General features: G+C 43.1%; 1 protein-coding gene across 5 annotated transcripts in view; it reads right to left on the bottom strand.

The window, feature by feature from the left end:
- Positions 1 to 26,908, bottom strand: part of NUP214 (nucleoporin 214) — a 74,160-nt gene that overhangs the window by 11,997 nt on the left and 35,255 nt on the right. For 3 of the 5 annotated variants that reach the window (XM_030536067.1, XM_030536064.1, XM_030536066.1), the window contains exons 25-31: positions 20,460 to 20,535; positions 19,514 to 19,622; positions 11,340 to 11,445; positions 8,856 to 8,923; positions 5,325 to 7,115; positions 3,728 to 3,798; positions 2,869 to 3,025 (exon numbers count right to left, since the gene is read on the bottom strand). In XM_030536067.1, coding sequence (XP_030391927.1) covers positions 2,869 to 3,025; positions 3,728 to 3,798; positions 5,325 to 7,115; positions 8,856 to 8,923; positions 11,340 to 11,445; positions 19,514 to 19,622; positions 20,460 to 20,535 — 2,378 coding nt within the window. Of the gene's footprint in view, positions 1 to 2,868; positions 3,026 to 3,727; positions 3,799 to 5,324; positions 7,116 to 8,855; positions 8,924 to 11,339; positions 11,446 to 17,228; positions 17,823 to 19,513; positions 19,623 to 20,459; positions 20,536 to 26,908 lie in introns of those variants that run through there. The other 2 variants (XM_030536065.1, XM_030536068.1) reach the window with 2 other exon arrangements.

Raw genomic sequence — 26,908 nt, 5'->3', positions numbered from 1 at the left:
ATATTTAGTCAGTTTCACAGGGAATTACAAAGACCAGCTAGTTCAGAAAACTCAGACTAATGCAATTTTAGTCCGATAGCCCTGATGATACAAAACTTTACACTAACAGCCAATAATTTGAGCCTGGCACTAACTACTAGATCCAGAGGCAAATTTCTGAGGAATCAGATTAGCTTTTTCCTCCTCCTCAATATACTCAAACATCTAGATTGCCTACAAAATCCTTAGTAGCTTCCAGAGATTCTCTCTGCTTTAATATTTCATGACCAACATAATGCAGATTCCTAAAATGAAAAATCACCCCTGTACAATTGGCTTTTAAAAAAGCATCTTAAAGGGAGCATATGCCTTGCAATGACTCTCTGAACAGGCTTAAAGTCAGCCCTCAGGACAGAACAGCTTGTCCCCACATTCAATATGTTTAAAAAAACCCATCTTTTTACACCACTAACTACATTTGTTGCCCTGTAAAACATCCATGTGAATTAAATGCATTCTGAGATTTCATCATTTCTCTGATATCTCATCTTGCATGTGAAAAGTGACTGAAGGCCTGTGAAATTTTGTGCCAAAGATTTAATATATTTTCTTATGCATACAGAAATGCATCTGAAGGAGGAAAATGGCGTCTCAGTTACACGCTGCTCATTTCTACTGGCTTAGTTACACTCAAGCCCACGATCCTTAGCTATTTGTAAAGTTGTTCTATTGATTTATGCAGATCAGTGGATTGAAATCCTCTTGCAGTGAAAATAACTCACCTCTCCCTCTGCTACTCACTCAATCCCCATGCACCAGTTGCTTGATTAGTCAATAGATTTCTGATAGTTTGTTAATTAATAAAATGAAGTTAACGCACCTTCCATTTGAGAGAGACACTGGGACTCAAGTCCTGAAGGTTATAAATTTTGGCTTTGGCATTAGAGAGAAAAAGGCACCCACTCCAGGTGCAAACACAGTGCAGTATTAACAAGGTTGTGTTTGAAATGACAGACTTGCTTTCGCAGGTAAAGTAGTGTTACTGCTTCATTAATGGGACAAAACTGCTACTGCACCTAAATGAGGAAAATCTAAGGATCTTGCTTAGACCAGGGCAGAGGGGGAGGAGGGGTGGAAGAGGGGAGCAAAAGAACATAGATCACCCAAACTGTATTCCAAGGAATAACATCTGAAATGCAAGTTAATGGAGACTGGATTTCATTGTAAACCTCTATCTAGATTTTTATATTGTGTTCTTCATGTAGTATCTGAGCACATTACCAAGTAAAATATTCAAACAAGAGGACAAGTCTCTGGTCTTGCTCTCTCCTTCCTCCTGCCCTTTCCCAAAGGGATATTAAGATCAAGTTTTCAAAAGTTACTTAGGAACCTACATCCTGTTGACTTTCAAAATACCTAAGTTACTTCTGAAAATGGCTGTAAGTGCTTTTAAAAATGTCATCCCTGCTAACCAGTGCCAAGAATCAAACTTATACACACAGCACTTCAAGAACCACAACCCAGCAATGTGTGAGTTGAACTTTCCACCAGGTGGTGGTTTTGGCCTTGAAAAATTTACAAGCCTGTACAGAAAACAACTCCACTTTGATGGGCAGTTACCCTGGGGGAAACGTGGGTCATTAAATGATCTCTGCATTTTATGCTTATGAAAGTAGGAGCTATGTAAAAGGGCATGTCAACTTGTCTCTTCAGGAAAAGTCAGGAGTAGGTCCTTAAAAATCAAACTATGCTGAACTCAATACCGTAAAAGAGAAGAGGCTAGCACTTAGAGATGCGTGTAGATATGCATGTCAGAAGGCTCCATGGCTTGCTGTAGATTAGATTAACAGAACCCAACTAAATCTCCAAGAAAGCTGTGTTGCAGAGCATGCCTCACTTCCACTCAATAGCTCCCACTTTCAAGTTTCTTTTTTCACTGTTACTCAGACACTAAATGCGCATGCTCGCTTTATAAAATCTGAACTATAATTTCTCTCTAAAATTAAAAAGCAAAACCTTGTTGGGTGAAAGGGGGAGGACTGTCTGCAGCTATGTGACCCATCTACACTAGCTTTGAAATGTTCTGAAGTGGACCAGAACACTTGTCCAGAATGAGTGCAATTATACTGGTACTGGAAATGCTTATGAATTGTTAGAGGCTCCTAAGGGCGTGCACATTCATATTGTGGTTTGTTTGTTTTTTTTTAAATCCAGCCTCCTGACCCAACAGTGGAGATGCTAGTTTTCTTAAGCAGAAGGGACTTCACAGTCTTTCGAGATAACCTCATTTTCCATCCTTGCTTACTCATTCCTAGACCTGAAAGTAAAAATCAAGAGCATCACCTTTAGTCTACGGATTAACAGAGAGATGGGATGTTTGTACACAACTGCCTGGGATCTGAATAGTAAGTGGATTCATACACTGAATACATCTGTTGTATTTAAGTGCAGTGCTCCTCCTTGGCTCCTAAATATCTTGTATCACACATCAATATGAAAAAGACTGCTAAGATACCCTGAGAAAGGCAGGTTATAACATCCAGTTTAAAAGTTGAAGTTTCACTGGTAAGAACTTACAGCATTGAATTTTTAAGACAATTATATTTTGGCACTGAAAATCCCTACAAAATATGCACAGTTTTCATAATTCTCCTTGTGCACATGGCTGTTTATTTGTAATATTTCCCTGTTCACTTTGCACAAACCTACAAAGGAAAGTAGATTTTGGAAAGGTACAGCGCCCCCCTTCCAGCACATCCCCCTCCAACCACTTCCCTCCATTGCTTAGTAGGTCTTTCATGCTATCATGGAGATTACCCAAGGACAAAACTACCATCACAAAAGCAAGATGGGAGCGCAGTACATTTTATACTAATTTCCTTTACTTACTCTGGGAAGCTGCAGATCCAAATCCTCCAGTGGCAGAACTGAAGGGGTTTTTATTGGCTGCATCCTGGCTTGGCTTTCCTCCGAGGCCACTGAAGAAACCTCCACTTCTTCCACCACTTCCAGACCCAAACAAACCCCCACTGGAAGTGGATGACTGCTAAAAAACACAAAGGGCACAAGGCAAGAAAGCATTATAGGTCGCTGTAAAAGAAGCACATATATGCAGCTGATTTTGACCAACCTATTTCCATTCACAATAGTGACACAATAGGGATGAGAAGCTAACAAGGTGATCTCCTAAGGTTGAACAAAATCAACATCTGCTTAGGTCTCTCTCAAGCTTTACTGACACTGGAGAATTGTACAGTTGTAACTTGCACCAGGTTGGACACACTAGGGCAAGCTGCAATGGTGCATCACATCCACACTAGCCACCCCGTCTCACATCCACATAGGGCAATCCCTGCACGTATTGAAGGGCCTACCCCTGTTGCACCTAGCCAACAATTCCATACACAGCTCACTGGTCCTTCCCTGGAGCAGGTACATAATGAGTCCATGGTATGTGTGTTGACACCTGTTCACACTGTTTTGTTCTGTTGTCTTCTTCAAATGGTTCTGTCTTGCACAAGAGTCCATGCATGCCACAGAAGGGCCAGCAGCTATGTCTTCTCACTCAGATGCCACAGTGGGACATCCCTGAATAATCAAACATTACTGATACAGCCTTGGATAGTTTTTATTTACTGACTATAAAACAGGTTCTATTTTGCTAGATACAACCAAAGTTATTTGGACCAGTCTATTTGCAAGTACAGGGCCCTGCCACGTACACAAAGACAACACACATAGTAGTTACCTGGCCAAAGACAGCGCCCCCAGTGTTGGCTGCCTGTCCAAACACAGAACCTGTGTTGCTGGAACCAAAACCTGGCCAAAGAAGAAAGGGAAAAGATGCTCCAATATAATTCCATCTCATGCAATACTATGGTACCAGACAATTTAAAAGGGAATGCTATTCAGTACCTCAGAAGAGAGTAATACAGAGGCTCCAGTAAAAAGGAGCAATGCACATCAAGATCTAAATGATACTTCAGTTTTAACTTTATAATACCGTAAAGGTTATCACCAAATGGAGCTGGAGTGACTAGGTACATACCAACACATGAATGGTATAAGACATAAGGGTAAATATTATTTACATTTTATTTGAAAGTCATTATCCCCTCTCCCCCATTTAAAACAAAAGGGAAATAAAATCTGTTTTAGTGTTTGGGCTGCTGTTAACAGTACTGAATTTCTGATTGGATTTCTGTTAACATCATTGTAATGCTGCAATCTATGAACAAATGCTGTAGGATTTTGATTTCCCTCGTGTAGAGAGGACCTGAGCTTTGTTACCTAAAGATTCCAGTTAAAGATAATTAAATGTTTTGATTAAGAAGAACTCCCGACTCCATTTCCCAGTTCACTTAAATATATACTTTGTAATAAGATTTGCAGTTTCTATAATGAGAAGCACCTTCTTTTAGCAGTTCACTTCCCCCAGACTTAAGTATTCTTTATTACTATAGTTAATGCAAGAGGCCGGTCTCCTACAGTCCCATCTGTTATAATTAAATTAGTCTAATTAGTTTTATTGGAAATACATTTTATCTAATATTACTTTGCACTTAGCCTTCTGAGAGCCTTGAATGAAAGGTGCTATAACCCTGCCTGAAGAGAGAAGCAATTTGCTTTAGTAACATAGGTAACATGAGAGACTGGCAAACAAGGTTCTGGCCTGTGTAAATATTCAATTTATCTGCACAGGCAGGGCCTCTGAAGCCATATTTTCCCTCTTGTTTATTTGCAAGACATTTCATAAAGCAAAAGCATACTTAGCTAGGTGACTAGTTCCTCATTAACCCACTGCTCTGGGGTGGGTGAAGGTATCTGGTTTAGTCCCTCAGATCCTGATGTAACAGTACATCTATATGCTCTGACTGCATGTATGCAATACAGTTCACTTAAGAGGGTTCTTCAGCTGTATTAATTTCCTCACTGTTACAGGATTACCTTAGATTTCTGTTTACTTTAATGTAATGCTCTAAAGTCCTTAAATAGCCATTTAATTCTTCATAATTTGAGACTACAATGAATCCAAAACACTTGAATTATTGGTCAATGAGCAGCACAATACACTGCTCAGAATCATGTCAAGGTATAGTTAGGAAAGGGAACCTAAACCTTTTATGTCTTTATTCAAACAGAGCTCCCACTGAAACTATTAGGATTAAATCAAAATGTTTAGCTTCCAACTGCAGGTCTCACACATACCTTTGGAGTTGGTATGTCCACTGCCAGCAGAAGGCATCAAAATTAATCCTAGTTTTTCCTAGGAAATACTGCTCACCTACCTCAACCTGACAGCTGTATTCTAACTAGACTACCCCATCATCACCACTCGCTCTTACCTGAAGCTTGACAGAAGCTGAATCCAGAAGATGATGTAGTGGTGGTGGCAGTGGCGTTGTTACCAAACACTGATCCACCCTGTCCAAAGCCAGCACTCTGCCCAAAAACTGGAGCACTGCTTTGCCCGAATAGTCCACCACCAGTGCTGGCAGATGGCTGGCCGAAAGAAAAAGAACTTGGACTGTTGGTGCTAGATGGTGCTCCAAAGACATTCCCACCGCTTGAAGTTGCAGTGGAGGAAGACGGCTGGCCAAAAACAGGCATTGTTCCAAACCCAGTTTGAGTGAAGGTAAAACCACTTGAAGAACTGCTTGCTGGCTGTCCAAAGGCTGGTGCCTGCCCAAATGCTGGTTGACCAAAGCCACCTGCAGCTGCTGTGCCAAAAGTAGATGTGCCAAACCCTGAGCTAGCTACCTGAGTAGTAGCTGCAGTGGTGGAGATAGTGCTGCCAGTGTGTTGACCAAATGGAGAAGATGCTGTGGTAGCTGCTGTTAGCGGTCCAAAAACAGGAGTGGAAGGGGTGGTGGTTGTATCACCAACAGGGTGACTAAAGGCCGAGGAAGAAGAACTGGAATTTGGAGGCTGAGAGAACACTGAGGAACTTGAAGAAACAGTCCCAAATACAGAAGTACCTGCAGCTGGGCTTTGAACAGATGTATCAATATCCTTGGTGGTAGCCAATGTGCTTGTAATTTCTGCAGAAGGGGCAATGACAACATCTGTTGCAGCTGTGGTCACTGAAATGTTCTGGTCCAGTGGGGCAGAGGTAGAGACTGGAGGAACTGCCTCTGCCTCAGACTCAGTAGCACAGATAGCTGTTGAGATTGTATCTGTGGAAGGAGTCAAGGAGGTGCTAGGACCCGTAACATCTGCATCTCCTGCTATAGACTGAGATAAAGCAGGTTCGTCTTTAACAGAATCGGACAGTTGCAATTGTGGTTGGGTTGTTTGTGGCTGAGAAGCTAGAGGTGCAGACACAGTTGTTAGTATTTCACCTTCAGGTGGCTTTTCAGACAAAGGTGGTAGCTTGACATCCCCTGCACCATTACTAGAAGTTGCTGGGGATACAGCAGTTGGTGCTGAACTCAAAAGACTTCCAAATGACAGGGATGCTGAAGTGGGGAGAGTTGCAGGTACAGAGGTGGATGTTGTGATACTGTTTGCTTGTGGAAGGCCAAATGAAAAAGCAGGCTTGCCGCCACCTGAAGATCCTCCAAGACTAAATACCCCAGAAGACCCGGTGCTGGTTAACTGGACATTGCCAAATATGCTGCCTGTAGTATTTGTGCTGACTGATGTGGATGCTGTATTGGTGGCCATGACTAATGTTGAAGTGGCTTCCACAGGTTTCCCTAACTGCAGAGGGCTGTTAAAGGTAAATCCAGAAGGTATTGTGGATGTTTTAGTTGGCTGTCCACCAGCAATGTTGGTAGATGGAGCTTTAACATTGACTTTGGTATTATCATCTGCTTGACCAACCCTTAATCCTGAGAAGCTCCCAAGAGTTTCCCCAGCCATATTACTCTGAAATAAATTATCTCCTGACTTTGATGGAAGGACTTCCAGTTTGCCAGAGGTTGTGGAGGGAACAGAAGTGGCAGCCGGAGCAGGTTTGCTGTTCATCTGGGTGGCATCTACAGAAGAGCCACTCGTCATGGAGACTCCTGAAACGTTGGCTGGCTTGATGGACCCAAAGGTAAATGAGCTCTCAGGAACTGTTCCAAATTTAGTACCCCCATCAAATGAAAATGCATCAGACTGACTTGACTCTTTAGCAGGGGCTGTCACTACTACAGAGACATAAAAGGAATTAAAATGAGTTACAGGTTGCAACGCTCATTTATCATCTGTAAAGTACCAGCATGCTGAGTGCTTTACAGACAGGTATGAAGAAAATGCTCTTACCTCAAAGACTTTACAGTCTCATGACTATCAGATGATTAACTATCTCTGCCACCTTCTCAAGCCCTGCTTTCATGAGGGTAACAACGGCTATATCTGAGGCCCATTTCGTTATAGATAGGGTTATAGCCATTGTACATGCTCTTACTTCCTTCATTTTTCAACAGTTATAATTATCTAACTAAAAAGCCCACTCTCTTGACTACAGTACATCTTGCAGTTACCTCCACTTTTTATACTCTTTATGTACTTGCAAAAAGTTCTGGCATGCAGTGAAGAATTGGTAGTCTAAAGCAGTGGCTCTCAGCTAAGGTTGGGTCACAAAGCTGTTTTCTGGAAGTTGCAAAGTTTTCTACAGAATTAAGTTTTTTTATATAAAATCTTAGCTATACAGAGAGCATTAGCCACTTTTATCTAGTTTATTATAATCTTTGAAATACTGAAGAAAACCTCCCAAACGTATCATTTATTCAAAATATAGTTATCAAAATGTGCAATTTAGTATGCAGAAAATTTTCAGTATGATTGTATATTTTATATATTTCATCACATTTATATGCCTACTTTGGACATACATATATGGTACACTATGCTTAAATTATCTATTAGTTTTGTGGTATTTAGACAGAGCGTAAGAGACTTGACGTGGGAATCAGCCAATAAAAAGACCCAGTAGTTTTAGGACCAGAGAGAGAGCAAGACTGAGAAGCTCTAATTTCTCTTCTCTGCCCTTAATGACCCATATTTTAAAAAATAAATTAAAAGGTCAAAGTGATACAGACTAATATATACTAGAAAGAGACATAGAATTAGTATGACTTATTTCCTCATGAAACTTTAAGGTCTTCACCAATTTTCTTCACTCAATTCCCATCTCCACCATAAATAGCTAACCAAGGCTAGGGTACTCTTGCTGATCCAGGTAAAGTAACATGAGGAACTGAAATTACTCATGTGTAATGCAGAGCACTACAAATAGTTCATTAGGCTTACTGAACCCTCCAATCCCCTTTCACCACTGTTATTTATCCAAATTTGTAAGATCTTGATCTGGAAGTTGAAGATTAAATGAAATCAGTTCTTCCCCATTGCAAGAGATGGAATAATTGCACATTGATACAGCAGGGGCTCTTCCATTCAGGTAGTTATTGGTAAATATGATCTACCAAAGGATTAAGTAGGAGAGGCAGCCTGCCTGTTTTTCACATCAGCTTCTGAGAAGCATGCGGCTATAAATCGTTCCAAATCACTCACCGTGTATATGTTCTACTTAAGGCTGCTGGCACTAGGCAGCCAGCCACCTATATCTATGCCATTTTAAAGACTGCAGATTAAAGATAGTAGAGGAAATAATTTCAGATACTGTCCTTTTCATATGCTAATACTTCACTAGATGTTCTTGGGAACAAATATTTTGCGTACTCTTAATTGAAAGGCACGTGGCTTGGATTCCTGCATATTACATGGCTTAATCCAGCATATGAATACAAAACACTATTATTGCAACTACTGCAGTTTTAACAAAAAAGCAGCAACAGAACACAAGAATTGTATGCATGAAAAAGACATTAAATATTCATCTAGAGGAAAAATAGAAAAGATGCTATTTCACACTTCACACAATTTACCTTGTGAGGCAGAAAGGCTAGGTGGTGTTGATGCAGTGGATGTGGCTGCACCAAAATTGAACCCAGTCCTAGGGACAAAAAGAAAAAGGGACAGAAGATATTTAGTTTATATAGTACTAATACTTCCTTCCTCATGACTAACACAGCCAGTGAAACCCAGATTCCCAGCACAGGGGTGTACAAAAATCAAGATTTGTGTACGTGTGTGTATGTATTCCTGCTTCCCTCCTGCAAACCTGTTATGACTGGAAACACTTCTGTACAGCAATTGACACATGCAGGGAGAATGGCTTACATTTGTTTCCCTACATATGACAAAGCCCTTAGAAAATTAGACAGTAAGAGTTCAGTTCAATTCAAGACCCTTCCGACCACTTCATCTTCCTATGTCCTTTCTCCTCTGCTGTTTCACTCCTCTCTTCCATTCACTGTTAGGAAAAGCTCCATACAATAAGTTGACTTAGCAGAAAATGGATCTGGTAGAGACTAATGGTAGCAGCAGCTACAGGAAGCACATGGATTTATTTAAAATCAAGTGACAGCCTTAAAGCCAAATGATTTTATATATATAGATTTATGGGATAATTATATGCTCTTTACTACCACTCATGAAGGAGGAAGCCATCCACATTATATACATTAAAAGATTATTTCCACAACTCAGTTAATAGAAACATACTTTAAGGAGAGGAATTCTTGAAATATATTTTAATCTAGTTTTAGCTGAATACAGAATAAAGCCAGCATAATGAGGTCTGGGATCCTTCAGGGAACCTAAAAGCCTGCAGGAATTTCAGCATTCTGGCCACATCACCCTGAGTGTCTGAGACAGATGCTGCTGCTGCAGCTTTAGGAGAAAGTCTGGGTTGTTTCATTACACTCTGCTGGCACAATCACAGAGGCTCCACATCCACCGGATACACTTTAGGCTATGACAAGGGGGCTGTAACTTGAGAGGGTTTTTGATTTTCTTTTATATCCAAATTTCAACTTCCTCCTTTAAAGATTAAATACCTGGGTCCTTTGAAGAGTGCAACAAGTCAAAGTGCTTACGTGTTATACCCAACATACAGAATAATAAACTAAGGCAAGAGGGATTAAGATACTAAAATCATCTGAGAAGCGGCAGTCTGCAACAGAACTCAGAAAGGGAATTCCGAAACCTCTGTTTTAAAATACTTGCCTACACCTGCTTCAAAAAGAGATATTCACTTGAATGTGTAAATACGCACAGAATATCTATTTTACCTGCCTTTGCCAAGTACATTTAAAAAATATATATGTTTATAAATTTTTCTGAAGCATTTTAGAATAAAGGTTTTAATGTGATAACACCAGGCTTTTATCTCATTGTAACACATGCCTCACTGTGTGTTATTGCTTACGTAACAGAAGTCACCAGATGGCATTGGGACTGTAGTCACCTCCATGAGTGGATTACTTTTCAAGTTACAATATGGCATTCATGCTGTTGTGTCTTTTTTAACTTCAGTGAGTTCAAACTGGACTGTCTGTCCAGATTTCCAGCCATAAGTGGAAATTTCAGTGCTTGTGTGTATCAGAACCATGTTAGCATGTACACCCTCCCTTTTGTAATGGACATCTGTATAATCCAGGGTTAGAAAAATTAACTGGAGAACAAAACCTATCAGCAAAGGCTACAAAGATAGTCAAAGGTTTGCCCCGATTCCCTGCCTCTCAATTTTAGCCTCCGGAAGTGGAAACTTCAGGCCTTCTCAACAGCTACGAGCTGACGATTTGAAGGTTCATTCTCTCATGTTCTTGTCCCAGCTTCTAGGAAAAGCTCCACTGTTACTTCTCTGTCCTGGCTGGATAAAGAGGTGATAAGAAAGCCAGATCCATTTTGTCTTAGCCATCTTCACAGAGAAGTGACTATCCGCCAACATGTTTTTTTCTGCCCCCCTCCAAAGGGGAGCACTCTACTCTACACTTCTAAGCACATAGGTAGAGAGTGGTGTCTCTGCTGCACGTTTGGGAGGCAGAGAGCGAATTCAGTTTGCCTGACCATCAGGTTGGTGCTTTAACCACTAAATACACTATCACATTTACAACCTCAATTAAACCCTTGGATTTTAACCCAACGTATTCAGAGGTTCCTAGAATTGTATACATTTTCCACAACCCAGCTAATGCCATGCTGCCAACCAGTCACCCAAAACCTATGAACAGAATTCTTCATCCACTTTTGCTGATGGAGAATGTTCACAGCAAAATAAAATTGTGCCAAATTCCCACAGCTCTTCTAACCTTGCTTATGTAGCCCTTCTATGAAGCACATAAGCCTTGCCAAGCCCTTGACTGGAGCCATTAGCTTCAATTACACACAAATTGATAGAAATTTTTTTTATAATTAATACAGTAGCTATTTTTCATTGCTACATAGCTCACTGATATTATTTGCTGTAGAAGCATTATAGTACTTAGAAGATAAATCATACAGAAATAAAAAGATTCATAACAGACCCCAATGAAGAGAATGAAAATGTCTGGTTAAACTGTGCAGCGGCCACTGGAGTTGAAGTCATTGTAGGAGAGGTCACAGCTGCAACTGCTTTTGCTGTCCCTTGCCCTAGGGTTACAAGAACAAAAGTTGCAGAAAACAGCACATACAAAACCAATGCGTCATCTTTTCACCTTCAGGTCCCCTTAAGTATAGGCCTGTCATGTCATGTACTGTAGCTAGAGAATCTTTTAGGCCAAGCCCAGCAGAGTTCTCACACATCTGATGGACCATGTGCAGTATCAAAAGGAAAAGAGCATTTCACAAACACACACAGTGTCCTATTGCACAAACTGGAAACACAACAGAAAACAAAAAAGTCTTGCAAAATTCTAACATCATATCCTCAGGAAGTATTACATAAAAGTATTAATGGTACTAGTGCAAGACTGCAGATCATTCGAACCATTAACAAAATTGAAGCAATAATTTGCATTTGACTAGGAGCAAAGTTAGTGTTCACATTCGCTCATAAGATAATAAATATTATAGCGTAAACAAAATCTACCAAGAGATCCTTGACAGTGTTCCTTCCTGAAATCATCACCATAACAACCAGTGTTCAAATACAGAGAAGGTACTATCAAATTCAACATCTGACATTTTCAACCAACGTTTTAAGAGGTTCATGTTCTTTTTTTATGTATTGTTTTGTTATGTGAAATGTGGTTCTTGACTACTTTTATTAGCTCTATTCTCTGATGAAGAAGCAACCTACATCTATGGATTAAAGAGAATATTTCATGTGTATCAACAATGCAATGGATTTCAGAAATTTATGCAAGAGGTTTTATAAAACCACATACCCATTTCAAGCACTGCTATCTAACACATGCGTGAAGATCAACTCCTCCTGCTACCACTGATTTCCTCTTTTCTTTATACAGTGAAACAAGTAAGCATCACTGTAATTCTTAATCTTCTCAGCCCCATCCCATTTTACATTTTGTTAGAGGGAAAAGGGGCACTAATTTGGAATTCTCAAGCTACATGTAACTGAACAATCTTGAGTGATTCTATGGTTTGCGGTATTCTTGACTATGGCAGGAAAGGATGAGTACTAGGTGATCTGCCTAACAAAAAAAAGATAGCTCTTCTAAGTACACCACTACCCCAGTATAACGGGGTCATGGGGAGCCAAAAATCTCTGCTGCGTTATAAGTGAAACGCTGTTATATTGGGGTGGCGGTGGCAGGGCTACAGCAGTGATTTAAAGAGCCCGGGGCTCCGGCCACAGGGAGCCCCAGGCCCTTTAAATCGCCAGCAGGCCCTGCTGCCGCAGCCCCCGGGTAGCAGTAGCAGGGCTCCAGGGGTGATTTAAAGGGTCCAGGGCTCCCCGCAGCAGCCCATGGCCCTTTAAATCGCTGGCGGGCCCCGCTGCTGCAGTCCCAGGGTAGCAGCGACAGGGCTCAGGAGGCGATTTAAAGAGCTCTGGCCTCTGCGGGGAGCCCGTGCCCTTTAAATCGCCAGCCCAGCCCCACTCCCACAGCCCTGGGGTAGCGGCGGCAGGGCTCCGGTGGTGACTTAAAGGGCTCGGGGCTCCCCGCAACAGTCAGAGACCCTGGACCCTTTAAAGTGCCGCCGGAGCCCTGCTGCTACCACACTATATGCCAACCTGTATTATATCAGGTCACGTTATAGCGAGGTAATAGTGTACTGACTTTTCAGAGGCTCTTGCTACTTGAACCCCTCCCAAAAAACAAAAAAACCCCAACTCCTCCAAGTTTTAACTGCTCTTAACTGTTATTTCTTAAGAGCAAGATGGCTCCTTATTTTGAATCCTCTTGGCACAAAGGAAATGGAGAAGCCAGAGCTGCTATTGAGATGTCACTGGGAACAATTAACAGAAAAGTGAAGAGTGATTCTAGTCTGGTATAACTTCAGAAAGACGTCTTGCTCCACACAGAAGGCTCACTCTAATCCTAATCTTTGCAAGCATGCACACACTTATCTAGTTATTTACTTTTATTTAATTTTTACAACAGAAAAAAGGTTGAACTGAATAACGCAGGAGACAAGTAACATTGTGGGGGGTTTTCTGCAACAGCTGCTGCTTCTTACTCCATGAATCCCTTTTCTACACCATATTTCATAATTCTAGCAGTCCCTTCATATGGATTTCTAGACATGATTTAGCTGTGCACTGAAAAACAACGCTGATTAACAGTCTCTAGAGTATTCCCAAACTGATATACAAAAGCCAGAAGAGCCTGGAGGGAGAAAATGTTTGACAGTCGCTTTGATCACATCTGAGCACAAACCTCAGAAGTCACAGAAAACCAACGGTGCAGTGAAATGGATTAGTGATTAATTCATGCTGAAGTACATTCAACTACTATTTAAAGCTATTTGCAACGAAATAGCATTGTCTCATTTTCTAATAACGAACCCAGAACTGCCAAGTTCCAGGTATCAAAGTGCTATGTGCCAATTGCTTGTCAGGTTCCTCTTTCGGCCTACATACCATACCGGAAGAGTGAACTAGGTAGCTACAGTAGAACAGATTAATGCCCACCTACTACCCATCACTTCTTCACTCTTAGGCCATGTCTACACTACAAAGTTAAGTCAACTTTATGTAAGTCAACACTGAGCCTCCGATTTAAGCAAGTCGATCCTGCGTGTTCACACTGCTCACTGGGTCAGCGGAGTGCATCCTCACTAGCCGGGCTTGCATTGATGCACGGAGCACTGTACTGTGGGAAGCTATCACATAGTGCATGTAGCCGAGTGGAATTTTGGGTTGGACTTGCCAATGTTTTGGTCCTATAAGCCATTACATGGATGGTTATGGAAACATGGCATTGGCCTCCTATTATGCACTTACCTCCACACACACACACACACACACACCCCACCCTCCGAAATCAATGGCAAACAAACCAAGCCTTTTTTGTGCATTTTTTCGTAAGCCTGGGTGCCTGCGCAGATGCCATAGCACGATAAGCATGGACCCCGCTCAGCTGTACGTTGTTGCTGTGAACATTACAAACACCCCGTGCCTTATCCTGCAGTATTTAAAACAGCCAATACAGGAGTCGCTGCATGGAACAATGTGATGCCACGCAAGCAGCTCTGCTGGAAGACGGAGCGGTGCAATTTACAGTTGCTGGCAACAGTCACGCTTCACCTTGACACAGCTGAATGCCGTTTCTGGGCCTGGGAAACTAGCACTGACTGGTAAGACCTTTTCATTATGCAGCTATGGGATGATGAGCAGTGGCTGCAGAACTTTCGAATGTGTAAGGCCATTTTCCAGGAACTGTGTGAAGAGCATTCCCCAGTCCTGAAGCGCAGCAATACTAAAATGACAGCTGCTCTGACAGCGGAGAAGCAAGTGGCAACAGTTCTGTGGAAGCTTGCAATGCCAGACTGCTGCCGGTCAGTGGGGCATCAATTTGGAGTGGGTAAATCTACCATGGGATCTGTTGTGATCCAAGTTTGCAGGGTCATTAACAGACTTTTGCTAAGAAGGGTAGTGACTCTAGGCAACGTGCAGGACATAGTGGATGGTTTTGACGCGATGGGGTTCCCTAACTATGGTGGGGTGATAGATGGAATGCATATCCCTATCTCAGCACCAAACCACCTTGTCAAAGAGTATATGAACCGAAAGGGATACTTCTCAGTGGTGTAGCATGTGCTGGAGGATCACGGCGGCTGCTTCCCAACCATCCCATATTGATGTTGGTGAAAGGTGCGTGATGCGTGCATCTTTAGGAACACAGGTCTGTTCAGAAAGCTGCAAGCAGGGATTTTCTTTCCAGATTGCAAAATAATCATTGGTGATATTAAAACGCCAATCATGATTCTGGGGGACCCAGCTTACCCCTTACTCCCATGGCTCATGAGGCCATACACCAGCAGCCTGGACATCAGTAAGGACCAGTTCAACCATAGGCTGAGCAAGTGCAGAATGGTGGTAGAATGTGCCTTTGGATGTTTAAAAGGTCGCTGGTGGTGTTTGCTTACTAAGTTAGACCTCAGTGAAAGCAATATCCCTATTGTTATTGCTGTCTGCTCCTTAATATGTGTGAAATAAAGGGAGAAAAGTTTCCACCCAGATGGGGGGTTGAGGCAGATCACTTGACAGCCAATTTTGAGCAGCCACACACCAGGACAATAAGAAGGGCTCTGCATCTCCGTGAGGCTTTGAAATCAAGTTTCAGCAATGAGCCAGAGTAATGCGACACCTATCTGTGTTGTTCCTTACCAAACTGTCTCTTCCACTGCATTTTCTCCCCTGTAAACTCCACCCCCACCAACCACCACATGTTGAATGAATAAAGAGCCTTTTCTCCTCTATCCATTAAGTTTTATTATGCACATAAACACACAGACAGCAAAGAAAAGTAAGAACCTGAGGCAAAAGGGCCGATAACACTGAGGAGAAACAAGGAAAGCTTGCTGACAGATGCACCGCAGTAACAATCGAAGGTGTGGGAATGGGCGCCTTCTGGTCCTTGTACCCTCCTCTGGTTTTGAGTGCAAGGGACACCAAACTCCCTCTCCTCCCCGCACCCTGCCTCATAGGACTTTTGCGGGAGGAGGATGTAGAATTGGGCAATGATGGCAGCAGGTTCAGCATAGGCTTCTGAAGGATTCTAGCATCCAGTTGCCTTTCTTGAACCTCAACCAGATGCCTCAACATGTATGATTGCTCCATCATAATCTGCAGCATCTCTTCCTGTGTGGCATGCTCTTTTTTCCTCCCTGACAACGTCTAGGTTCTCGGACAGTGTAATTCTGCATGCTCTGAGCTCTGTCTTGTCACGCTTGGAGGGGCACATTAAACTTACTGAACATGTCCTCCTGAGTCTTCTTTTCTCTGCCTTCTAATCTGGAGTCTCTGCTCCGGTGTGGAGGATGCACCAATGGACAAGGTTTCAGCTGCAAGGAATGCAACGCACAAGGGTAGCATTGACAGTGCGTGCATAATTTCTGGTGGGTTTTTAAATAAAACTACACCTTGAAGGCACAACGTAATCACAACCGCTGGCTATTGCAAGAGACTGTTTGTTGGTCCAGCCATGGGGAGTAAGGCCATGAGGCATGGGCGAGAGGTCTTGTGTTGCTGCTTCTGTGAAAACATCCTCGGGCTCACAGGTTGGAATCTGAAAAAAGCTCCCTTTCCCCCTAGCAACCTGGATGGTGCTTGAGGACAGGCACGAGGGTAAAGCCCCCCAATTAGTTTGGTTATTTACAAACTATTTTACGGGGGGGCAGGGGGAGACAAACAGGAAGTCACCCCCTTCCCTTTTTTTCCCCCAATGTTGCTTGCAACACATGGTGATCCCTTCCAATCACAACCACATCACGTTTGGGAAAGTGTGGTTGTGACACCCATATTTCACCAAACCGGGGGTGGATTATTGGTTGAATTGTTTGTGGTTTAAGGGCTAGCATTTAAAACTTCCCCTGTTTCCTCTAGGTGAGCCTATGCGATATCACTCTCCTAGAGGTAAAAGAGGAGGCAAAGGAGCAGATGTTGCAAGCATCTGGATACAGAACTGGTCCTTATGCTGCAATGCTGTGTGCTGTAATGATGACAGCAGAGTTAATACTGGAGTGGCATGGGAAAAAGTGTCCTACCGTGGTGGGTGAAATAAGGCAGACCTTCCCAGAAACCTTCTGCAAAGGACTGCAGAGTACCTCCATGAAAGCTTCCTAGAGATCTCCATGGAGGAGGATTCCTGGGCCATCCCCATGCACATAAAGAATCTTTTTCGGACAGCACCCTCTACATAGCTGCAGTGGCCACCGATACCCACTACACCTACTTTTTTGTTCCAATTAAAACATAAAAATAATAGCATGTAACCCCTAGAGTTTGATTGGAAAAGTGTACTCACCAGAGGTGCCTTTCCCTGCATCATGCTCTGCCGCTAACTGGTCCTGTGTAGGGATGGGCTTCAGGGTTAAAAAACAATTCTTGTCTGTCGGGGAGAATGGATCCTCCACTTGCCTGCCTCGCATTCTTGTCCTCCTCAACAATGTCCTCCCTGTTGTTGCTCAAGGATGCCCGGGGCTCTTGGAAGGTATCTACGGAGCGTATTGGGGTAGTCATGGGGTCACTGCCAAGAATTGCATGCAGCTCCTCATAAAAGCAGCATGTCTGTGGGGCAGAACCAGAACGACTGTTCGCCTGCCTTGTCTTCTGGTATACTTGCCGAAGCTTCTTTATTTTCATGTGGCACTGCTGCGAGTCCCTGTTGTAGTCGTCCTCCTCCATGCCCTGCACAATCTCCCCTATGCCCCGCATGATCTTGACACAGATGTCAGCGTTTCTTCTACTGGATTGGAACTCTGCCTGTACACTCTTCTCCCCACACAGCAATAAGATCCAACACCTCCTGTGTATTCCATACAGGAGGGTGTTTGCGGCCTTGACTCTCCATGATCAGCTGTGCTGGCAAGCTCTCTATGCTGATCAAACAGGAAATGAAACATCAAAAGCTCCCGGGGCTTTAACAGGGGAGCAGCTGTTTCTTGTGTACCTGTCTGTCATGCAGTGGAGTTGAAAGTGCTCTCCAAAGTGTTCACAGCAGAGCACTGTGGGACACCTCCTGGAGGCCAATTCATTCGAATTACACAACGCGGTGTCTACACTATCCCCACGTCGACCTATGGATGTTGAATCAAACACTACACCTCTCGCAGAGGTGGAGTACAGAAGTTGACTTTACAGGCCACTTAGCAGTGGAAGGGACTTGGTAGTGTAGACACACACTTTATTAGACTGACTTAAGTCGACCTAAGTCTGTAGTGTTGACCAGGCCTTAGACACAGAACCACAAAGTCCATTCATGTGCATCTTCTCTTTGAAGGCAGCAAACAACTATTGTATAGAGATATGTGGGCAATTCCAAACTCTGCATGGTCACAGTAGAAATTAACACTGATCTCTGAAACGTGTGTGTGTATTCTTGATCATACTTCAAGCTATTGGTATAGTTGATAATTGTAAGGAGATCTACAGTAGCCCTTAAGCTAGGTAACTTATCGACTGTCTAGCAGGGGTAATTCTGGTTAATACCCACAAATTCAGAAATTAATAGGGGATAATATTACTGTTACCTCTCGACAAGGATGTCATTGTGTAAAGGACTTCCACTGAAGTGAGACAATCTAAGAGCTTGCCTACTTAGTAAGTTTCTGCATGGCAAGCCAAGGTGTGAATCTTGTGCACCAGCTTGCCCCAAAATCATCTCATGTTGATGCTGCTACAGTGCAGTGAAAATACCAGAGTGCAGTTGAGCATACCATGCTTTCAAGCCCTAAACGGCTTCCATTTTAACTGGATGATTTTTTAAACACACCAGTGTCCAATTCAGATACTTCAAACATTTTACAATTAAAGGGAACACACAAGCTAAATATTAAGTGTAGTCACCTTGGTTCCAGAATGAAAAAGGAACTTTTTCAAGGCAGAATTTTAGACAAAAAACCATCTGGATGGGTTGAGTTTTGAGCAGCTGTTCCATTTATTTTTTGTACCTTTGTTTTTAAAACATTCTCTCTCTCTCCCCCCCGCCCCCTCCGCCTACCCCCTGGTCTGGAAAGAAATTATAGCCTGCAGGCCAGATCTGGCCCATTAGAATTGCCATCCCTGTGTCACTGTAGGCCCCACGCTGCTCCCGGAAGCAGCAAGCACCACATCTCTGTGGCCGGGAAGGGGCTGGCCGTGAATGTGGTACCACAGCCAGTGCTTTGGGGGAGCTTTGGGGGAGGTACCCATAGGCAAGGGCTGCACACGCATGGAGCCCTCTGCCCCCCGGGGTTGCAGGGATGTGGTACGTGGCACAGGGCCAGGGAGCCTGCCTTAGCCCCGCTGTGTGCCGCTGCCACCTTGGAGCCGCTCAAGCCATCCCAACTCCCTACCCTGAGCCCCCTCCCACACACTGCACCCCCTCCTGAACACCATTCCCCTGCCCCAGCCCTACATTCATGGCCCTGCATGCAATGTCCCCAACCAGATGTGGCCCTCAGGCCAAAAAGTTTGCCCACCTCTGCTCTAGACTGAAATAGTAAGAGGCCAGTAAACAGAAGTTGAATCAGGGTCTTGATTTTTTCCCCCGTGCTATGAAGGATGGGCCTTCTCCCATTTGTTTCCATCTCAACAGAAATGACAACTGACCTGAGATTTTGCTGCCAGCTGATATCTGACCAGCTGTAGTAGTGATGGTACATGGTATGGATGCAGATATAGGTGAAGACTGTGCCTTAAGTGAGCTGGTTAGAGACCCCTAAAAATACAAACAACACTTAATGTAAATATTACTTTAATGCCAAAGTGTATAATGAAAAAAAAATTGTTTTTAAAGTTATTCCATGTAATTCCGAGGTGGATTTGGTGTCCAAAAAAGGAAAGGAGCAAAATATCTAGCTAAAACTAGGAGAAGCTGGCCAAAGCACCTGCCAACACTAGCAATACATTCTGTCCTCATCTGCACTATTCCCCTTCCTATTACAGTTGTGAGCCCACATAGCGCTACAAATCTCAATAGAGAGTCCATATTCAACTCTTCCAATGAGTCTCCAATATAGCCCAGCAAACCTCTGTTACTGCACTCCTGAATAAAGGCTCTCCTGAACAAAGACTGACAATGTTAATGTTTTGGGATGTGGATGACCATTTACCTGTTGTAGCATCTAATCCCCCAGTAGAAAAGGTTTTATGGAAAATACTGGATGCAGAGAATTGTTCTTCCCCCTGATTTCCCCACCAGCCTCTGTTTTTGCATCAACTCGGAATGTTCATTAACTCAGTTAACATTATCTCCCTCATGGTTCGTTTCAGACTGACTAGACAGCCCTGTTGTGGCAGTAAGACCATGGCCACTTGCAGCCCGCAAGCTATTTTCAAAAACAATATGAAAGCAGTAGAGTTAAGAGACATAATACAGATATGTCTGGCACTATCCAGTCAGGGTCACAGATTAAGCAGTGGTTTGAAAGGAATGCAGGACAGAGATTGTGGAAAAGGACTGCAAGACAACCTATTCAACAGCAGCTGAAACAGAGTGGTACAGCATCTGCCCGGCTTAGTGCTTAATAGGTAAAAGAAAAATATCAAGAGATACCTGCTTGGCTTGATTTGTAGCAACTGTAGCCAAAACTTGGTGGACTGCTTGGGCTGCAGACTGAGGTACGGAAGATCTAAACAAAAAGATTTAATGAAAGGCTAATTTAGAAGCAGGTCTCTCCCCAAAGCATCAACTTTTGAGAAGTCCAGAACAGCACTGACAGCAAAGATTCCAAACACGTGATTCCAGCAAAACCCAAAGGAACAAATCAGATTATGGAATAAACCTCTTAAATGAATAAGCCTCATTTAACTCAGAGTGGCTACAAATGTGACTAAAGCACTAGACTTAAGTGATCAAGTCTCCTTCACACCCATTTATGTCACTGAAGAGAAGGCAGTGAACCCCTCTCTATTTCAATAGGGAATTGAAGAATCAATCAGCAGGTCAGGAGATTACGTGTGTTAAACACCAGGCATAAAAATGAAAGAGGATTCCCACACATTTTAGAGTCTGGAATTGGATACAAATATATGCAACTCTCAAAAGTGATGAGCAGAAGGAGACAAAAATGTGGAAAAAAATCCTGCGCTTTGGCTTCAAAACTGTACAAACAGTGAATTGGTGAGAAAGGATTGTGACGTGGTTAATCTATGATTTATAATATGATTGTTTGGTTATGGTTATATGAAAGTTTAACTTGCTTTATAAACTGTATTTCTGAGCCCAGGGACAATCATTCATGAAAGGCAACTACTTCTGGGGTGAAACCTAGCTCCCACTGTGTGTCACATTATGGCTCTAATTATTATAACATGAGAATGGCCATTAAGTCACAGGAACGCCTCCCATTAGTGGTCTATTTGGTCCAATACCATACGTTTTAGAAGAAAATACTAAGGAAGAAACCTTACAATGACCTGTTTTCCCCACATCTATACCAGTGACAGGTGCTCTGTAAAAACTCTCCACTATGAGACAGACCAAGATTCAGAAGTCCTCTCTAGGCAGAAATGAAATCTGGGTCTCAAGAGTGCTGTAACTACTACACCGCTCCAAGTCCCACACGTACATCAGAAGTGTGTCAGTCAGTCACTCACCAGGAAAACTCAGAATTTTCCTAACATCCCAAGGGAATGGGAAAAGTACACACAAGAATGATTTCTCTCAGCCATTCGCCTTTTTAGTGAGGGTGAGGGGAGGGGAAGCTTGAATAGGATTTGATGCTGCAAACAAAGCTTTAAAAAGGACTGGCACTAATTGCAAGTCCTTCCCTTCCAGCAATGAAAGCTCCTCGTGTTGCACACACTGGAATAGCCCTGTGCCCAGCTTTCACAATAACAATTTCAGCAACTGACTAGCACTAGAGAATGCTCAATATTAGAGGAAGGGAGGTGATGAGAAACATCACAAGATGCTCAAGGTCCCTGAGTGTAAAGAGAATGAATAGATACCCTCATGGCACTGGTAACTGGAGGGGAGTCTCTCCCTTTCAAGCTACTTGTTCAAGTCCAGGGCATTTTGTTATGGCGAGTCATTACAACCGACAACAGTTCAATGGTCTATGTGCAATGAGCTGGCGATTTCAGTACAGTTTTTAGTAGTCTGGAGTGTACATTAAAATTATACTCGATACCCTTAGAGAGGCCAAGAATGAAAAGGGCAGGAAGAGTGAAGTGCTCTCTCGCAATCCAGCCAGTGGTCCCTCCACAGCAAGGCAGAAGGGCATTGGTGTGGACAGATGGCTTCACTTCTTAGAACCATCAATTCAGCACTTCTCACGTGCACTACAATGGACTCTGCAAAAGCTGCACCAGCCAGAATTAACCCTATCTAGTGGCATGCAACGGTGCTCCTGGAAGGGTGCTTCATGTCCCTTTGCAGCCTATGTTCAGGGCAGCACTGCTTGGTGCTAAGGGTGGTGGTGGGGATGGGGTGGCAAAAGCTATAGCCAAGTCTCCTCAGGAGAAAGCCTGCCCACTGCAGACATCCCACAGCCTAGAAAATAAGTCATTAATGTCTGTACTAAACACAAACAGCATTTCTGGTTCTATCATATGCCCATCCAAGTGATTAAAGGCACTTCAGTCTTGTGCCACACAGTGCACCCAACATCGGAGATTATTTAGCATAACTGTACTGGTTACTGAGACAGCTTCTAGACAACTATTTTAGACCCCCTGGTCAAACAAGGATCTTTTTCATCCAGATCCCTCTGTCTGCAGACTGTTACACACAGTGCATTACAGTGTAATAGTAATGCCCTATACCCTGACTGCTCTCCTCCAATCCTCAGGGCACAAGCTAGTCTTAAAATTCAGACCATGTCTGCCAGCCAGTCAGTAACAAAGCCCTTTTATCTCAAGCCAAGGTGATGTCATGCATATCTAATACTGAATCAAAATGTCTAGGTCTGATGCGACATCATCACTCTGCATGTGCCCTCTCAAAGGACCACCCCTCACTCTCACACCCACCAGAACGACAACCATTCAGATGCATTATAACCAGACTGCTACCAAAGCTTCAGGGAAGGGCACCCTGCATTCCTGAACTGAATGAGTACAAACTATGCAAGGAGTTGAATCCAGCCTGTACAGGGTGCACCATGACCGATACCTCCACAGATGTTTTACCTTCTGCTCTACATACCACCAGCACACCCTGAGCCACGTGTCAACAGAATTTGAAACCCTATAATGAAGGGAAAAGCCAGTACCATGCCTGAAGGCTAGATTTGGTAAATCACACAAGGATTCCTGTAGGTCATGAACACACTGAGCACAGGGGGTTGCCATTTCAATACTCAATCAGTGTACTGGCTACATAACTTATTTGCCTGACATCAACACAATATGCAAGATCCCAGGTGGAAACGCCATGCTAGTTTCCTACGGGTGATAATTTGAAAGCTCTTGCACAATTGATTTACCTGCCAAAAGCCCTATCTAAAGGGCACTTGACTAATGCGCAGCTCCAGCAGATGTGTACACCAAGTTCATTTCATTTCCACACAAACTAGATTATGTACAGAGTGCAGGGGAGATGGGAAAAGGCAGGATTAAACCTTAGACCCACTTACAGTCATAACACACTCCTAGCATTCTTTCATCCCAGGATCTGAATGCACTTTTGAACATTAAGCCTAATGATACCTCTGGAAGTAGGTGAGTATCACACACATTTCACAGATGACTAAACAAGCATGGTAGTTATGCAACTTGCCCAAGATCACAAGAAACCTGTGGCAAGATTGGGAACAGAACTCAGGAGTCTAACACACAGACCTTTGCAATAACCCCTTGATCTCATTTCTCATTACAGGCGGGGTATTAACAAGCAATGACTGGCAAAATAAGAGCATAAAGACTCTTCAGAGATACTAATCAGGACTAAACAGGAAGATGAGACATCCCCATAATTTCATTCCAGGGCTCCCTGAAGGTGTAGCAGAGCTATATTCTTACTGTTGAACCACACGAATCAGTTCCCTAGGAATGTTCTGTATGCAGTACGTAGCACTGCTCTCTCCTACGCACAATAATCACTGTTACAGGAGAGAAAATGAATGAGTTTCAGGGACAGCCAGGGCCTGCAGATGCCCAAGGCAAGCTGGAGGAACAAAGCAAGACATGCTTGGAGACACGAAGCTAGCTTATGCGGGTTGCAATACAAATATAATTCCTTTCTCCAAGAAATCAGAGAATTGAAACACTCAGACAGCTCAAATACTTGATTTCTAAAACTTCATGGTCAGCTAGAGAAGACAGTCACTTGCGAGAGAAACAGATCTTTGGAGTTTTGCTAAATAGAAAATGTGTCAATTAAAGTTCGCCTTCCCAAATCAGCTTTTATAGGGACAGGGAGGAAGAGGGTTCTCTGGACCTTCTCCCTTAGACTTATGTCCCTAAATCAACAGTGGAGTTGCTGCTCTAAATCAGTGATTCCCAAACTATGAGCAGTGGCTACTCAAAGGAGCCACGAGTGTTTGGGAAAATTCTTTAATCAACAACCTTTTTTGTTTTCCAAATTAAAAAGAGACTATTAAACTAGGCTTAAAGATCACCTGTGTCTTACTAATGGGTTTGCGTCTTATGCTGCCACTGTTGCTGGGGCTGGGAGCCTCTCTGTGCCCTCTGCTCCTGCAGGAGGCCTTTGCCAGAAAGGGCTGCTGCCGGGGGAAACCCTCAGCATGATGTCTCTCAGCTGAAAGCTGCCTGCTGGAGCAGAGGGCAAAGAGGCTCTCAGTGCAGACAGCAGATATCTTTGCATGGCCTGGCAAGTGCTTGTGTCTGGGGTGCTCCCAATACTGCAGGGCTCCAGAGCATTGCGTACTAGAAACATATGGAAATTCAGCTAAGGCAGAGGTCCCCAACGCAGTGCCCATGGGCGCCATGGCGCCCACTGGGGCGTCTAAGTGCGCCTGCATACTAGCCAAAGGATGAGCATCCGCCGAAATGCCACCGACGAGCTGAGTCATCCAGAGGCGTCACCGCCGATTTTCGGCAGTATTTCAGCGGCGACGCCTCTGGATGACACTGCTTGTCCCTGGCATTTTGGCAGCGACGCCTATTGACGTTGCCACTTGTCGGCAGAATTTCGGCGGATGCTCGTCCGCCACCATGGTCCTCCGTGGCTCGTTGTCTGGTGCCCGTCAGATGAAAAAGGTTGGAGACCACTGAACTAAGGGCTGTGCAGGGGCTCTGAACAGAAGCTGGGCCCTGGACTCACTTTTAACATAGGAGGATGTGCCAGGAGAAATGTAGATGGAAGAGGCAAAAGCAGGGGAGAAGGGCAACAGAGCAAACTAGAAGATTCAACAGGTGACCAGGTGTGACCAAAATATTCAGCTTCTTAAGAGCCCTCCCACACCCAAACCCACTATAAGAAAAGAACTCTAAAGTATAATACTCCCAAAAGTGCCAGGCACTGAGTTTTTTTTGACAAGGGAGAGTTCTCAGCTGCTGGGGGTTTTTTTGATCCCAGGTCTGCAGAATCCAAGGTTGAGATATGTATCTCACTCTCTCTCACTCACACACACACACACACACACACACTGGAAACCCTTATCTTACTTTAAATCATCATGATGCAAAATACAGCAAAAAGGAGTTTGAAGTGTCCTGACAGGCAGCATCAGAGAATGCACTTACCCTTGTCACTTTCAGTCACTGGTATCAGCTGGTCAAGGAAAGTGACAATGCAGATATGCAGTGCAGTGCAGATATGAAAATTGCCCAGTGAAAGCCAACTTTCATCAGCAAAGCAGGACTACTTCTGCTATATGGACAGTTAACTTACTCAAACACTATGCTACAGCCACAAAAACTTTCACTTCTAGCTTCTTCTGCCTCCTGCTGGCTACATACAACCACATATACCCACAGAAAAGGAACCCCTGAATTACAAAAATCCTATTATAGATCTGATCTATTCCAGTTTATAAACTCCAATCTTCTCTGACTGTTACCAACCAGGATATTCATATTCTCTCCTCCTGCTCACCACACTAACTCACTTCATTGAATGTGTTAAACCTCTCCTCCTACTAGGTCTGTTTAAACTTTGTTAAAATAGCTACAAACTAATACTTTAAATTTAAAGCAAACAAAACAAAAATCTAAAGGTTCTTGAATACTTTAGATTTAAAAAATTAAAGATATTTGCTATGATTTCATGAAACAAAGTCCACTTTTAAAAAAAATATACAGACCACCTTTTTCCAGAAGGTCTCAAAGTGCTTCACAAAATACTGTGCCCACTGCACAGATGAGGAAACTGAGACAGAGAGGTTAGTTACTTGCTCAAGGTCTCACAGTGACAGAGCATCAAACAAAAAAGTCAGCCACTAAATAATGCTGACTCACTGAAGGCACTCTGGTTACATAGCACATATCAAGTATAAGGCAGACATCTTGTGTATTAATTGCTCAAAACTATGTCTTGAAGTTCTGTGGTGACAGATTAGAACCCAGTGATAAAGATGTAGCCCCACTGTGTGGTGCTGGACGTTCTTTGGTATAATATATATAGAAATTGAGAGAATAGAAAGACTCACTGATTCAGCCTTCCTGCTCCTTCTGCTGGAGCTGTACAGAACGTCAGCATACAGGAGCAGAATGCTGTTGTAATTCGCCGAAGTAAAAGCCAGAGCAGATTTGTCAGCTATTACCTTCTGTATTCATGAAGGTTTTCCAAACCAATTTCAATCATAGATTTACGTACAGAGATCATCTCAATTTGTACATTTCTCTGTTCCTTTGTCAAATTACATCCAGATATCACTGAAGACACTTCAGTGATTTACTCTTTGCAGTAAGAACTTAAATTACTTTTAAAATCAGCGAAAGGTATAAATGTATCATCTGCATGTAAATTATTTTGTGCAACTCATGAACTTAACATTTATCAAAAAAGCTCTTCCCAAAGGGGAAATGATAGTGAGCCACTGATCTTTTATTAGAATGGTATGATTTCTTACTCACTCATTGCAGCTACGCTCGCTT

Source organism: Gopherus evgoodei, chromosome 16 (assembly GCF_007399415.2).
Source record: "Gopherus evgoodei ecotype Sinaloan lineage chromosome 16, rGopEvg1_v1.p, whole genome shotgun sequence".
In the NCBI taxonomy this organism is placed as follows: domain Eukaryota; kingdom Metazoa; phylum Chordata; order Testudines; family Testudinidae; genus Gopherus; species Gopherus evgoodei.
The sequence above is the reverse complement of the archived record's forward strand: the minus strand, read 5'-3'. Positions and strand labels throughout refer to the sequence as shown.